The following is a 14878-nucleotide window of genomic DNA, read 5'->3' as shown; positions in this document are numbered from 1 at the left end:
TCTATGACGAAGCAGAAGGACGCAGCTACAGGTCACAGGTCATGTGAAAAAAAACTAATTGTAATGGTTTGTATTTGTGATCTTATGGTGGGAGCGCAAAAAAAAAGGCACAAGACAAATGACAACAAGTATAATGAAATGGAAAATATGGTTTTATATGAAAATTAAAAGGCAAAGTTGGCCACTTTTTCATTATGACACTCATAACTTGCTCATATTAAATATGATTAGCAAAAAATCCTTGAGTTGACGCAGATATTTTACCAAACTCTTGTTCAAGGTGACCCCCACTATCTGCACGTCAAGAGTTCTTACTGTAAAATTATCACCATGAACAAGAGTGAGGTCAAATATCGGTGTCACCTCTCAAGGATTTTTAAAAGTAATACTTTCTATACGTGTCATTACACTTTTATCGTTTGCCTTCTGCCTTTATTCTGCTTCAAAGACCTTTACCGTAAGACAACGAATAGATGCACATACATTTTCAAAGTGCGGCTGGAGTGACCGTGTTTTCACAAACGACTTTTGGAAAGTCACGTTAAAATAGCCGTCAAGACTAGGTCTATTTCGTAAATATATAGATATGTAGTCAGCAACCAGCTAGCTTAGCTTAGCATAAAGACTAGTGCTGCATTCCATTATACCTCGGATCTCGGCCCTCGGAATGACGTCAAAACCGCATAACCCGAATTGATAGCATTCCAGTTGCATAGGAGGTGTGAGTGTGTTCAGTGTGTCAATGCTACCACCTAAAAATTGGCCGGCACAAAACCTCCCTGTAGATCCTCTATCTTCTTACAGTTTGGTCGTTTTATTATTAAATAAGAAAGATATAGAAGCATGTGTTTATCAATAAGCATAGAAGTGTCCATTTAGTTCACTTTGGACGGAGCCATGCTAACTGTTCTCCTCCGTTTCAAGGTTTTAAGCTCGGCTGAGCTAAGCTAGCTGGCTGCTAGCTCCAGGCTCCAGGCTTTTGAGTGATAAAGATCTTCTCCAACTCTTAGAAACAGCAGTAAATAAGTGTACTAACATACTTAAAGACACAACATTTATTTTCAGCATCAAAACTTACATAATTTAGAGAGTAATTGACCAGCAAAGATTAAGAGAAGAGATAATGTCCGAAAAGTTCCATAAAACTTTCTTTTTTTCTGCCTTACATTAAACAGATGTACAGGTCATTTATGGGGACAAAGAGTTATTCAGCAGTGCAATTTATTAATCTGTGCTTGGCTATAGAAAGGCTCCAGGGTTTGATCGGGGATCTTTGAGATTTCTGTATCTGTGGGCGAGCCAAACTCCGAAGATCTGAAAGGAAATACAGACAACGGTCAGTTTTCTGATGTTCACATTAAAACGTCATCATCTTCATTACAGACTGTTTAAAGATGGACGACATGATGGCTGCCCCCAAAATTGAAGCCAAAGCAACTTGACTGGTTGAAATACATTTTCTCAAAGATGTTTCTTGCAGTTTAGGTAGTTTGTCAAGTGTAGATTTTTCCGATAAGTTTGGCTTTAACTAGTTATTTGATCCCCAAAAAACAGTCAGTCATGATTGACAGCTCAGAATGACTCACAATTAGTCAAGTGCGTGTATTGATGGAACCGCGGCTCCATCCTCTGATCACTGCTGCACAAACTATGGCTCCCAATGACACAAGATGGCAGCGTTCGTACCCGGGATATTTTGGCTTAATTTCTCGATAGTGGGATGAAGTGGAGATGCGTCGTCCATCTTATATAAACCTATGGTCTTTTCTAAAATCAAACTTAACCACAAAGTCTCAAATCCCTGATCGCTAGCATACTGTGCAAAACTCTGGTATATTTTGGCTTCATTTCTGGGTAGTGGGAGGAAGCGGAGTCTATGATCAGCTCCCATCTCACACCAAATTCCACAGGTTTAAAACTTGTTAGCTTTGTCACTATGGCATTTCACTGACCTCTGTAAAGCTGAAGAAGAGCCCGACACCACCCACAAACCGCAGCACCTCTCCGGCATACCGCTGGATGATGTTTGAGCAGGTTTCACAAGATGGTGACGGGTCTTTAAAGCAAATCTACAAGAAGAGGAAGAAAAGGAGGAAAAATGTAATAACTCCCAGAGACACGTTCACATCAATCCACATCCAGACGATTCACTCACAGCAGCACAGGTGCCATTGTAGTTGATTTTGGAGAAGCCGCAGCAGTTGAGTGTTTTCTCCACGTCCAGTTGAGTGGCCTCGGATTTGTTCCAGCCGATCTCCAGCAGATGGTTCTGTGAACGAAAGTCACACACAGGTTGTGTTTCCTGTAACTGTTAAAGCTGGAGAACAGCCGGCAGCAGGATGAGGCTGTAAACTGAACCACCAAAGTCAACATGGACGGACGAAGCATTCAGCTCTGTCTAAAGTACAGAAGCAGCAGTGTCGTGGTGTAGAAATAAAAAGTCAAGGGACCTGGGTGGCCCCCAGCAGAAGGGACCCCGGGGGCCCTACATCAAACCAAACTAATTATTTTCTGCAAACTGTCCACATTAATAATAGTAAACGAGTAAAGTTTTAATTTAGATGTTCGGTTCTCCAACCAAACCTGTAAAGTCCTGAAGCTTTTGGCAGAATGTTATTGACATGGAGCCTCGTGAGGAGGTTTCCGAACATTGAGTGTGAAAATATACTTAATGCACCCGAGTAAAAGTCCTCATTCTATAAAAAGACTAATTTCTGTATAATATCTATGATTTTGCTGATTTATAATGTTGATGCAATCATGTTTACATCCTTTTTTTTCTCTTGTTTTGTTTTATTTCCATGTATTTTGGAAAGAACTTTGTAACCTTCTTTAGATAAGAGCTATAGAAATAAAGTTTGGTTATTATTTATTTCTTAGATGTTGTTCGGTTTATTGGCGGTTGGAAACAATGTCAAGATGCATTACTGCAAACATTTATAAATAATAATAGATAATATATAAAAATGTAATAATGTAACTATTATTGTCAGCACAGACAACACGAACGTACCTGTTGGTCTTTATTCAGGGCCAGACAAGCACAGGACACCGCGAACTGCACCACGAACACGAGGAACAGAATCATCATGTACTGGATCGTGTTCAGGAAATCAACATCAGATCAAATCAACATCAGATCAAATCAACGTGAAAACAGTTTCATTGTGTTGCTGCTACACAAAACCCCCCTCAGATCACAGACTCAACAGAGGAGTAAAATCCTCTGAGAGCTTCGGGTTGTTTGCTTTTCATTCAGCTTGGTCACACAAACGCCCGTCAGCACGTGTGCGACGACTCCCCGGGCCAAAGGATACAAAGAAGAGCAGGACCTGGTGGTGCTTCAGGGCGCCGCACAGACCCACGAAGGCAACCAGGAACAGGAAGATGCCCACGCCAATGACGCCTGCCACCACCCTGATGCTTGAGACCAGGCCGAACCATTTCCCCCAGGCGGCCCCTCCGATCAGCAGCAGACTCACCAACTACAATGTCAGCGTCAGAGAAAAGCTTTAAAAAGGCAGATATGCAACTTGCTTTCAGCTCTAAACTCAGCAAACGTCCAGTCCACACTAAAGCAAATACATGTGGACAATTCATCTTTTTCGCTCGGTTTTTGTCTGTTATTCTGAGTAAAAACATCAAGATGTAGAATACTATTATAGTTTAATGTCTTTGAGGGACAGTGGTTTATGTAACATGCAATGTACAAAAGTATTTATGATCAAATGTCACGTATATATCGTTTTCTACACTAAAATTATCATGGAAAGTATATGATGTCATGGTAATTTTGTTGACTGATAAATTTATTGAATTTGTGTTTTGGTTTAGGAGCCAAACTTAACTGTGTCCCCACCTTTTCCGATACTGGACGTACATTAAACAAGAGGAAGGAGTAAAGTAAGGTTGTTAAATATAGTTATTGTGCATAAATGGGCTGTTTTCTATAGTTTAGAGGTGGATATAAGAACTAAAGAGTAAATAATACTGGATTTTTTCAAATTTCCCAGATATGTTTAATACCACGCATGACAAAGAAAAAGAAACAAATTCTCCCATGTTTTTTTCAATTAAATAGAATTATTAAATTTGCTAAATAACTACCCTGTCAACAGACTAAATAATTTATGAGATAATTGTCACAGCTGTAATTAAATCTATTTCTGGGATTTTACTTTATGAAGAAACTGGCTTTGTCTTTAAATTCTATGTTTCTGCACGCTGTTATTAGTTTAGTTTACTGCTCAATTGAAATCTGCAGATTCAGGGATGACAGACAAACCTCTGCACATGTAGACCAGCTCCAAAGTTTCCATATATAATTCAGGACATTACAATAAAATGTTATTAATTTTTTAATCTTAAAAAAAACAGGATCAAGATTAGTGTCGACAGATGTTTGTTAAAGAGATTATACATGGAAACAAAAAACAGTAGAAATAGGTTGTTCTTGGTTTATAATGATGCAGACAGAAGTATTTATACTTCATGTGCCGAAGTACTTGTTCTTATCTCTGTGTAGAGATACCACAAACGGTGCAAGCAGCAAGTGGCTGCCATTAACTGGGCCTGGTCATTTCCTCCAACACCACCTGCTCCACAGCAAAGAAGAAACTACATCCTCTTCATTCTCATGAGTCCCACTGACACCTCCCAGCATTTCTTCCTACGATGTAACAGCTGTAAACTTCTACTCACGACATAAAGTATGTTGAGCGCGCACAGTGCGTTCTTGGTGCAGATGTATCCTCCACAAACCATCGCTGCTCCGCGCACGGTCCTCACAGATTCAGATTCAAGATATTTCTGCTTCCTTCGTCTTCCCGAGAGGCCGAGTGCGCCTCGATCGTCCCCGGCTCCTGGTACCTGCTGGTCTGAAGGAGGGAGAGACCAAACCACGGAGCGTTTCCTGGACACATCCTGCGCGCTGATTCGTCGCCAGCCTCTGTTACGCACGAGTCACGCATGAAAAGCATTGGTGTTATTATCTAGTTAAACATTAACCCGGATGAGTGTGAGAGAGATGACAGCACTTTAATTACTTCTATATTTTATTCCTACATTAAAAATAACTAAATTAAAACAATAAAAAATATCTGTATTTATTTTTGTTAAATTCACAGCACAACAGAACAAGTTTTGTTCGTTTTATGTTTATTGTCTTTCAAAGTTGTGTTTATGTTCACTTCACTTGAATGACAGGTGAATTTTCAAATGAAAGCACACTTTCTACTTATGATGACAGCTCTCTATGGCTCCCCCTGGTGGCTACAAATAGTCTCTAGAAGATGATGTGTTGTCAGCATTTCATTAATATGGTTGTGATGGAAAAACACAAGGTTTTCTGACATCAGAGCAGCAGAAAACACGTTCTGTCATGTACTTTTCACACTAATTAACCTGTGGTCATTTACAAAAATATATATACAAAATGTCCTGCATGCTGATGCTGCCATCTTGTGTCGCTAACCTCGTTTGACACCAGAGTGTAGTCGTGAGTCAGTCTCAGCTGTCAATCATAATGTTTCCCCTTGTTTTTATATCATCAAATAAAAACCCCAAATCAAACTTAACATTCAAACAAACATCAGAGTGATAAGAACAATCTGAAATGACACAAACCATCTTTGGTTCTCTATTTGACATGTGACCTTTTAACAGGGAGGAGGTATTCTGCAGCCGACCTTTAGAGGGCGATTGAGACGCTTTAGCTTCACTTTCGGGTGAGCCTTCATGACGTCCATCTTTATACACAGTCTATATACAACCAAACCGCCTGTGTGAAGCTATATGATGTAGTATTTGTATTAACATGTTAAGAAATAAACATGGGCTCTTCAAAATAAAAGCAGCCTGTCCGATAACAGCCAAAGTAAAGAAAGAAATTACTGATTCACAACATTCTCCCAAAAAGAGGAAGTGGAGCTCATGAAATCAGCCTCAGTTGGCTTCTCTGAAACCAGACTACAGTCAAGGCCACGCCTCTTGTTGCAACGTACCACACCAGCAACAACTCACAAACGCCAATATGCATTGAGCAGCTGTGGACCGGAGAGAAGCTGTGTTTTCACTGTTTGTTTCCACCGTCCACACAGCCAGTGAGGACAGTCCCCATTCAACCAGCTGCAGGGAGTCAGCTTCTGTCTCTGACTCATTCACACAAACAATTACCTTAAAACTGAAAACAATGGAGCAAGAACCGAATCACGTCAGAGCAACTTCCAAGACTGACAGTAAGTGAAAGTCTTATATTCTGAAGTTTTTAATTCTACTTGAGGAATCTGATGCTCACGTATTGCACTTCACTACAGATTTGACTTAACGTGGCTGTTTCCATTTATATATATTTCCATTTCTACCAATATATCGTGACAACTATAAAGACATTTCATATATTTGTATTTTTATGTTATCATTTTAACCTTATTTATATGGTACGTTTGAAAACGGGGTTTACAAAGTGCTTTGACAGACACAGGAAACTCATTCACACCAAAAATAAAAACGGTTAAGAAATAAAAGTGATAAGAAGAAAGAATCATATAAATACAAATAAAAAGAATATGAACAATGAGAAGAAGACGATCACTTTACATGAGGAGCAAATAAATACATGTAAAAAGAATAAAAGTGTAAAAACATAAAAAAGTCTATAAAACATGGTTTTAAGAAGTGATTTAATAACTTATTAATATTTGTATTTTACATCTATATACATGATATTTCAATGAACTTAATAACTTGATTGTTTGTTGTTCTTCTACTAGAAAAAGAGAAGAAACTTCTGCACACTCTGCTTCCCCTGGTGACAGCAGCGTGTGGGATCCTCTGCGTCGTCCTGGTGTCGGTCGCCATCGCCCTCAGAAGTGAGTCCGTCTGTCTGTCCCTGCTCTCCACTGCACTTTGACCCTGACTGACTGTGAGTGTGACGGTAAATCTTTCCTGTTCTGCAGTGACATCACTCACGTCAGAGCAGCACATGCAAAATGCAGCAGCTCAGAATCTGCAGCTGCAGAAGGAGAAGGACGACTTGGAGAGACGGAGCGAGGAGCTGAGCAGAGAGAGAGACGGACTCAACTGGACCATGGGGGTCATCCTCCAGTACGAAACCTTTCCAGTGGCAACCCACTGCCCAGGGAAAGGTGAACAAACACCTTGCTATTGATGCAAAGATGCTGTTTTCCAGTGTTTCCATTCCTCAAACCTCAAAGCTTTAAGCTCCTAAATTGTAAATGTTAGATTTTATCATCTTGATTTTATCAGCCTCGTCCAGGACAGTGTGTTTTCAGCCCTGTCCGTTGGTCGCTTTGTTTGTCAGCGGGTTTATGCAAAATCTACCCAATGGATTTCCATAAAAATTGTTGGGAGGATGAGACATGGGCCAAAAAAAGAATATATAGAACTTGATCACTTTCTTTAACATTGTGAGATCAGGCCTGTTTTTTTTGACATTTTCACAGATTTCCCAGGGAAATAATTCCTGGATCTTGATGAATAAAATCAGGCACATTTAGACTTGTTTAGACAGATTAGTTTCTACACTTACATATATTATATAATGCATTGTATATATTTTTTATATATACATTATACAGCTATGGTTATGACTATAATTTTGTTGCTTGACTCTTGTCTGACAGTGTGTAGAACTTGTCTGGCCGGCTGGATTCCTTTTCAATGGAGCTGCTACTTTTTTGTCCAATCTGATAATCAACAACAAGGGAAGACGTGGCTGAACAGTCGTCAGTTCTGCAAAGACAAGGAGGCAGATCTGGTGGTGATTGAAAGCTTGGAGGAACAGGCAAGACAGATTCTATCGTTTTCACTTACACGCACCTCTGTCCTCATGGATCAGGGTTGAGGATGTGCTCAGGTGACTTTAGACACAAAAGATGATTTGTTTGAATATTTAGAGTCAAGACGTACTTTATAATTGTGTAAATGAAATTCCATTTGCCAATTTAATTTGTTTTTAATTCTCTTTCACGTGTCTCTAACCCTGACTGATATCTTTTTAATGTTCCTGTTTCTTGCATCTGTATTTTCATCTGTATTTCACATTATTTTTCATCTTTCTCGATGATTATTGTCGTATCATTGTGGACACATGACAGATAACTTCTCTCACACCTGTCTCACAAATGTAGGAATTCATCAACAACCACACTATGGCCTATAATGAGGAAAATCACGCCTATTGGATTGGATTGAGCAACAAGAACGACGCGAGCAAATGGATGTGGGTGGATGGAACCAACGCCACTTTTCAGTAAAAACACACTAATCAAACCTTTCTCCATATGTCATTTTAATAAGAAGGAATCCCGGCCACAGGTCAGACACTTTATCATTACCCCAAACGAACGGATGATTCACTCCAAGCGAAGCCACGCTGCGATTTGCCGCAGGAAGTAAATGTTTTATTCGTCGTCCCCCCCCCCCCACACACCCCCCACCCCCCACACCCCCCCACCCCCCCCCCGCCCTCACACCTTGGAAGTGAACAGAAGGCAAAGTTTCACCTCTGAAAAATTGGCTCCCTAAGTATGAAGCCAAAGCATCTCGATCGCGACATGGTGGCTGGCTGCAGCATAGGTCATAAACCCTGCCTCCTCCGTGTTAGTGGATGGAACATGAACCAAACTAAAACGTCAAAGTACACGTTAAAGGTTCAGTGTGTGGAATTTAGTGACATCTAGTGGTGAAGTTACATGTTGCAGCTGAACACCAAATTAGTCCAAATGTGCCGGACGGCAGCGTTCGTGTTTCCTCTTCATTTTTTGAATAGTGGGAGGAAGTGGAGACACATCATCCATCTTTATGTACAGTCTATGGTTTCAAGTCTTCATGCTAAGCTAAGCTAAGTTAAAGTTGCTTATAACTTGCTGGGAATGGTATGAATCTTCTCATCTGAATCTTTTCTTTCTCCACTAGGTACTGGACAGAAGGAACAAGGGTCTTGGACAGAATGTCTTGTGCTCTAAGTTTACCTCGTGCTGATAATCTGGCCAACTGGAACATGTCGAGGTGCAGCGTGTGGAAACGCTGGATCTGTGAAACAAGAGCCTTAAACAAACCGGATTAGGAAGCAGTTTTCAGTAAAATAGGTTTTTTAACTTGTGACAAATAAAACTGAAAGCCCTCTCTTTGTTTGTCTTCATGACTCGTGTATGTTTTTCATGATGTTGTAAAAATATAAAGCCGCAAGAAACTTTACTTTTTTGTCACTCATTTGTGTTTTCAGCATTTATAACAAGGGTCTGGTCCTACAAACATTGTTCTGTTTATACTAAATGAAAAAGATAAGGAAGAAAATTGACCTTTTAATGTCAATTTTGTTTATTTTCTATCTATCTACCTACTGATGTCTGTCTGTATGTGGAGCACAAACCGTAAATAGGGAAGTGCACTACTGATTTTGGTGCAACTTGGACATATGATACGTTCACCATCTATAAACTTTGAATAAACAGGCGACCAGCAGTCTGTCGCAGTCAGAGATGAAAATATCTTCTTCTACGTTGTCGGGTTAACTACAGCAGTGGTTTGCAACTGGGTCAAAACCACCAGCAGATCGATTTGGTCATTTGTTTTCTATTTCCCTATATCGGACTGACACAGACATTCAAACAGGTCGTTCAACTTTCCAACTTTATTCCTCGAAATGCAAAAGTAAAACAGGGGATCTTTTGAAATTTGCTAAAGAATATTCACTGTGACCCAATAATGGCCTGATTAGAATTTGCTGGTCAAAGGTCAGGGACACTGCGAGCTAACGAACCCATTGTGCTGAATATGATTTATCTCCCCATAATAAAAAAAACACGACAAAATACTGACTTTGGTAACTTCCTCAATTCCAGACGTCCAACTGCGAAGGGACAACTCACACCGTGTGTAATCATTGGCCACAAAACAAGCTGCAGCTTCAGCATCACTGTTTGACTTCGTCCAGTAAGAACATGTCACATGCAAATTGAGAAGGTGCAGTTTACATGTGAGGTGATGAGGGAAGAGGAACCTCGTTTGTTCTCTATGAGGTAGTGCGGAGGTGTTATTGTTCGGTCAAGCCTTTCAAGCATCCGCCACAGTTCATTTTAAATACCTGCTCTCCTTCTCTGCACTGACACAAATACGGCGATGAACGAAGTTTAAGGATGGAGGAAGAACTCAATTATGCGACTGTGGTTTTCAAAAATGGTGGCAGTCCTCAGAAAGGTAAATGACTCCTATGAAATTCCTGGTCTTATCGGCCTGTTGTGTCCTTTCGCTGACCACAACACAAAAACCCTTTCAGACGACTCTTCTATTCTTATATAGAAGTGCAGCTTATCCACTTCCTACATGTACAATAGTGTTTTTTATAGGTGTTTCTGATTGTTTCATGTTTTTTTTGTGGTTTTTTTATCAACCAGAAAACGATGAGGACTCTACAATTTATTCTACAGTTCAATCTGAAGTTCCTGTAGAAAGTAAGTTATGGGAGAAAAGTGCAAATTTGTGAATTTTTCAAATGTGATGTGTCTGAAAATGAAACTAAATTTGCTCCTCCTGAACTTTCTAAAACATTTTCACATCAACCTTGAATGTTTGGGCTTTTGCCGTTTATATCGCTGTGTAACTTTGAATACATAGAGCAAGAATAGGTGTTCAGGGTGGGGGAGTGAGAATGAAAGAGGGAACATTCCCCATAGTCAAAGTTACTGAACCATCAAACACATTTTATTGTAGCTGCTATAAAAATGTGCATGGTGTTGCTTTAAAAAACAATAATATATAGAAGTCATATGGTGTGTCAGAATATACACAGGTCACAGGTATATCCATAATAATGTTGATAAGGAATTGGAATATTTTCACTACGTCAGTAAAAGCAGCAGGAGGAGCAGCAGCTGGAGGAGCAGCAGGTGGAGGAGCAGCAGCTGGAGGAGCAGCAGCTGGAGGAACAGCAGCGGCACACTCTCGGCACTTTGTCCTGCTGCTGGTGTGCTTGGGGATTCTCTGCGTCCTGCTCATGGCGTGCATCGGTGTCATCATCTACAGTGAGTTTGATTTCAACAGACTGAGTTTTTAATGACGCAGCTTACATCACATCTGGGAAACACACAAAAAAGAAGAGATGAGTGAGCTCAGATTTTTGTGAACTGTATTTTAACATTGACTTTGGATTTGTAATGTTGAAGTGTCCACTTCCTCCTGCACAGTATTTCTAAAGAACACCAAACATCTCTACACGGATTCCTCAGCAGCCATTAGAATCAGTCAATTTTGGTTCACTTACAATTAAAATCAACTTAAAGGTTATTAGTCACAGTTATAATTAATCCCCTTTTGGTTTGAAGTTTCCTGTTTTTAAATATATTAATATTATTTTCAAATTTTCAGTTAAACAGAAACCATGGCTCCTGATCTCGCTCCCTAACCCACTCAAAGACAAACTAAAGACGGCCCTCACTCAGTATTAGCAGTTTAAAGTAAAATTGGAAAAAAGGTAATTGACAGATGAATGGGTACAACGTTATATATAATAAATAACATTTATAACATTTTTAAATATCAGATTCGATATCGGCAATTTGTCAATAAATGTCAGGGAGGCCACATTTTCAGAATTTTAAAGTTTAAAATGTTGTTGTCAGTGAGGAGGAAACATTTTAAAACCTTATCTGCTGCTGCGTTTCAGGACAATTTGACATGAGAGAGCAGATAGTTGGCTGCGTCTTTAAATCCAGAAACTAAATGTCCAGTTCTTTGAAAAGAAACGAGTTGGAAAGTGAGAGATATTGTTTTCAAATAAAGGGTATAATAGGGTATCATAAATAATTGTTATATTAATAATAATAACGATAATTCTTTTATTTGTTTTGATGTTGTTATAGCTTAGCTTATGATGTATTTTGGAGTTGGCTTGATTGTAAGCAAACTCCATGGTGAAATCAAATAAAGAAAATGAGACTGCCACATGACAAAAGCATGGAAATCGATGATGGGTAGGAGATGATTTTTTAAAAAGGTTCAGGAGTAAAGCACGTGGGCCAATGGAAGAGAATATTCCTCCACATGTATCCACTGGACTGACCAGTGCGCCGTCTCTTTCCCACCATCACTGCAGTCTGTGGGGTCATGAAGGCCCAGGAAGCTGTCGCAGAAAACGTCATCCACCTCGAGAAGGAAAATCATCAGCTGATGATGGACAAACAAATCTTGGAGAACGAGACCGAGGTGCTGACCAGAGACAGAGATGATCTCAACAGGACGCTCGGAGTCATCATGACGTTCCAAAACTTCCCAGTCAATAAATTCTGCCCAGACAAGAGTGCGTATATAAAGGGACTGCATTTATTTAGCTCTCTTAACAACCACTCAAAGTGCTTTATATATATTTATATGTACAACCACACAGTGAGTCTAGCTCTAAACTCACAGATATACACTGAGAGTATAGATATATTTGTTTATTTAAGGTAAAAGCTAAAAACTGCAATGCTCATATAATAAAGTGTAAATGTCAGTAGCCGTTGCCAAGCCTCTAAAACTATTGTGTTTAACTACGGCAGCGATTGTAATGTGTCAAACTTAAATTGGTGATATTTAATTTATATTTACTATATATGTTTTTGCTCTTTGGTCTCTTGGATGTAGAAGAAGCTCGTCTGTTCTTACTATATTTGTGTCTGTGTGGATTTTAAACGGACATTTAGTTCTTAAAATAACATTTCTCGGCTTCTTTCCTGAGTACAGAGTGTCAGCCGTGCCGAGAGAGTTGGATTCCGTTCCAGGATCACTGCTACCAGTTTTATGAGCAATCCTCCCCCTGGAAGACATGGGATCAAGCACGGACATTTTGTCAAAACACTGATGCAGACCTGGTTGTTGTTGACAGTTTACAAGAGCAGGTGAGCTCCATCGTCATAAAGCCCCAATAACACAGAGTTTTAAATAGATCTTTAAATTACATAGCAAACGCTGCATATTCACATTGCAAACAAATTTCAACTGGAAACAATTGTGTTTTGTTAAATCAAACAGATGGGAGGTGGAGGGATTTTAATGTTTTCTCACTGTCAATGCTGAGAAGTGTGAAAGTTTGTGATGATCACTTTCAGGAATTCATCAATAATCACACCAAGCACTACTACGACAATCATCATGGATACTGGATGGGATTGCGTCAGAATGATGACGAAAACTGGATCTGGATCGATGGACGCAATGAGACTGAGGGGTAAGAATTGAATTCCATCATCTCCCTCTGAGCATCTGTCAGGTCTCACATGAGGAGAACGACCCTGCAGTCAAATAACCAACCAAATAACACACTCGTAGATATCAGTCCTGTGAATGTGCCAGAGTTGTTCCCTCTGAGGTTATGTTTTCACCCATCTGTTTGTGGGTTCGCCTGTTTGTAAGCAAGATAACATAAAAACTACAGGACGGATTTCCACAGAACTTGGCAGAAGGATGTGGGATGAGTGAGGGGAGAACCTCAAAAAAACGTTGGTAGGGATCCAGGAATGTTTTCTCACTTTCTTTAACATTGCGAGACGGCGTTCTTGAACATATTCCTTGACTTCCTGGGGAATACTTAATAAACCGAGGACCGAGTCCTGCAGCCAGCAACTGGTAAAGATCTATTCATGCTGTGACGTATCGGTTCATAAATCAGGTGCAGATTGTCAGAGTACTTGAGTTTTCCTTTTTCCCATTGAGGGCCATTGGAGTTAGTTGGTATGATCTGTAAAGTTATTAGAGGTACTGATGAGCATGTTCTGTGTTTGCAGGTACTGGATGCGGGAGAAAGTTGTTGACGATGATAGATATGCGATGACATTCCCTGGGCATAATGCGACAGCCAGCTGGGGCCCTGCAGAGTGTATAATGCAGAACAAATTCATCTGTGAGCATGAAGCCCTCATAAGGACTCCAGGCAGTTAGCATATTGGGTTTTCTCGTTCCAAACCTTGCATGCAAATTGAATTTTACAAAACTGTTCCACCAGAGTTTGGAAAATGTAAACACACATAAAACAATAATGGATACAACATAATGAAACAACCGAAGGGTGTTCTGCGTGCAAGTGTTAATTTTATGTATCTATAATTTTGTGTTAATATGTAGTGTTTTTATTAACTACTGTGTACGATCGTTTTGGACAAATATATTTGAATGTGTCAAAAGTGTAAAGATAAGAAACCACAACCTGGTTTCCATTTTGTGGATGGAGGTTGGAGATTCGACTCGTCTGTCAATATAATTATCTTTGAATCAAGTCAATTAAATATCAATGACTTTTGCTGAGAGTATATTTTACATTGTAACCAAAAATCTATGTTGTTCAATGTAGAATCACTGATTTAGGATTTGTGTTTTAGGATCCACAGTAAAAATGTGTAAACTGTTGTAACAAACGTTCTGTTCTTGTGTCCGACGTGTTGCATGTTGTGCACTTGTCACTCTGGGAGTTTGTGTTTTGCAAACTGCCGTCTGACACAAGTTACTGGTTTTACAGAACTAATGTGTCGAGATGAATTCTGCAAAATCACTGGAGAATGTTACGGTCATTAATATTTGAAGTTCCCCTTTTTTGTGCCAATGTTTTTATATCACTGAATGTCGTATTGTATAATTGTAGAGTTTCCCTGATCTTTCTCACTGCATTAAGGAATGAGGTTGTTTCTTGTCTCTGGATATGAGTATTAAATTATATCATAAACAGTATTGTACATAATAAACACAGTGTGGCCCAAACCATCACGCTTCATATTACAGAGGAGGTGTTAAATACTACTGGAACATGCAATAAGGTCGTTTTCTCACATTCGAGTCTAATCTGTTGTAAACTCAAGTGTTGACACACGACCTTGTGTACTTCCTG

General features: G+C 39.6%; 2 protein-coding genes across 2 annotated transcripts; one reads left to right on the top strand and one right to left on the bottom strand.

Moving 5' to 3' along the window:
• Nucleotides 1–1150: 1150 nt before the first annotated feature.
• On the bottom strand, nucleotides 1151–4909 carry LOC117777267 (tetraspanin-13-like). The gene is made up of 6 exons (XM_034611932.1): nucleotides 4702–4909; nucleotides 3318–3485; nucleotides 3014–3094; nucleotides 2156–2269; nucleotides 1953–2069; nucleotides 1151–1314 (listed from the first exon to the last, which is right to left on the bottom strand). The coding sequence occupies exons 1-6, from the start codon at nucleotides 4762–4764 to the stop codon at nucleotides 1240–1242; spliced, it is 618 nt and encodes a 205-aa protein (XP_034467823.1). The 5' UTR covers nucleotides 4765–4909; the 3' UTR covers nucleotides 1151–1239.
• A 1014-nt stretch (nucleotides 4910–5923) lies between these two features.
• On the top strand, nucleotides 5924–14225 carry LOC117776321. Its single transcript, XM_034610156.1, has 13 exons — nucleotides 5924–6236; nucleotides 6771–6869; nucleotides 6957–7145; nucleotides 7644–7804; nucleotides 8151–8272; nucleotides 8938–9086; nucleotides 10132–10221; nucleotides 10419–10475; nucleotides 10872–11045; nucleotides 12116–12319; nucleotides 12745–12899; nucleotides 13110–13228; nucleotides 13785–14225. The coding sequence occupies exons 1-13, from the start codon at nucleotides 6191–6193 to the stop codon at nucleotides 13936–13938; spliced, it is 1719 nt and encodes a 572-aa protein (XP_034466047.1). The 5' UTR covers nucleotides 5924–6190; the 3' UTR covers nucleotides 13939–14225.
• The last annotated feature ends 653 nt before the right edge of the window (nucleotides 14226–14878 follow it).

This window comes from Hippoglossus hippoglossus, chromosome 16 (genome assembly GCF_009819705.1).
Source record: "Hippoglossus hippoglossus isolate fHipHip1 chromosome 16, fHipHip1.pri, whole genome shotgun sequence".
In the NCBI taxonomy this organism is placed as follows: domain Eukaryota; kingdom Metazoa; phylum Chordata; class Actinopteri; order Pleuronectiformes; family Pleuronectidae; genus Hippoglossus; species Hippoglossus hippoglossus.
Note: the sequence above shows the minus strand (reverse complement) of the source record. Positions and strands in the feature narration are given on the sequence as shown.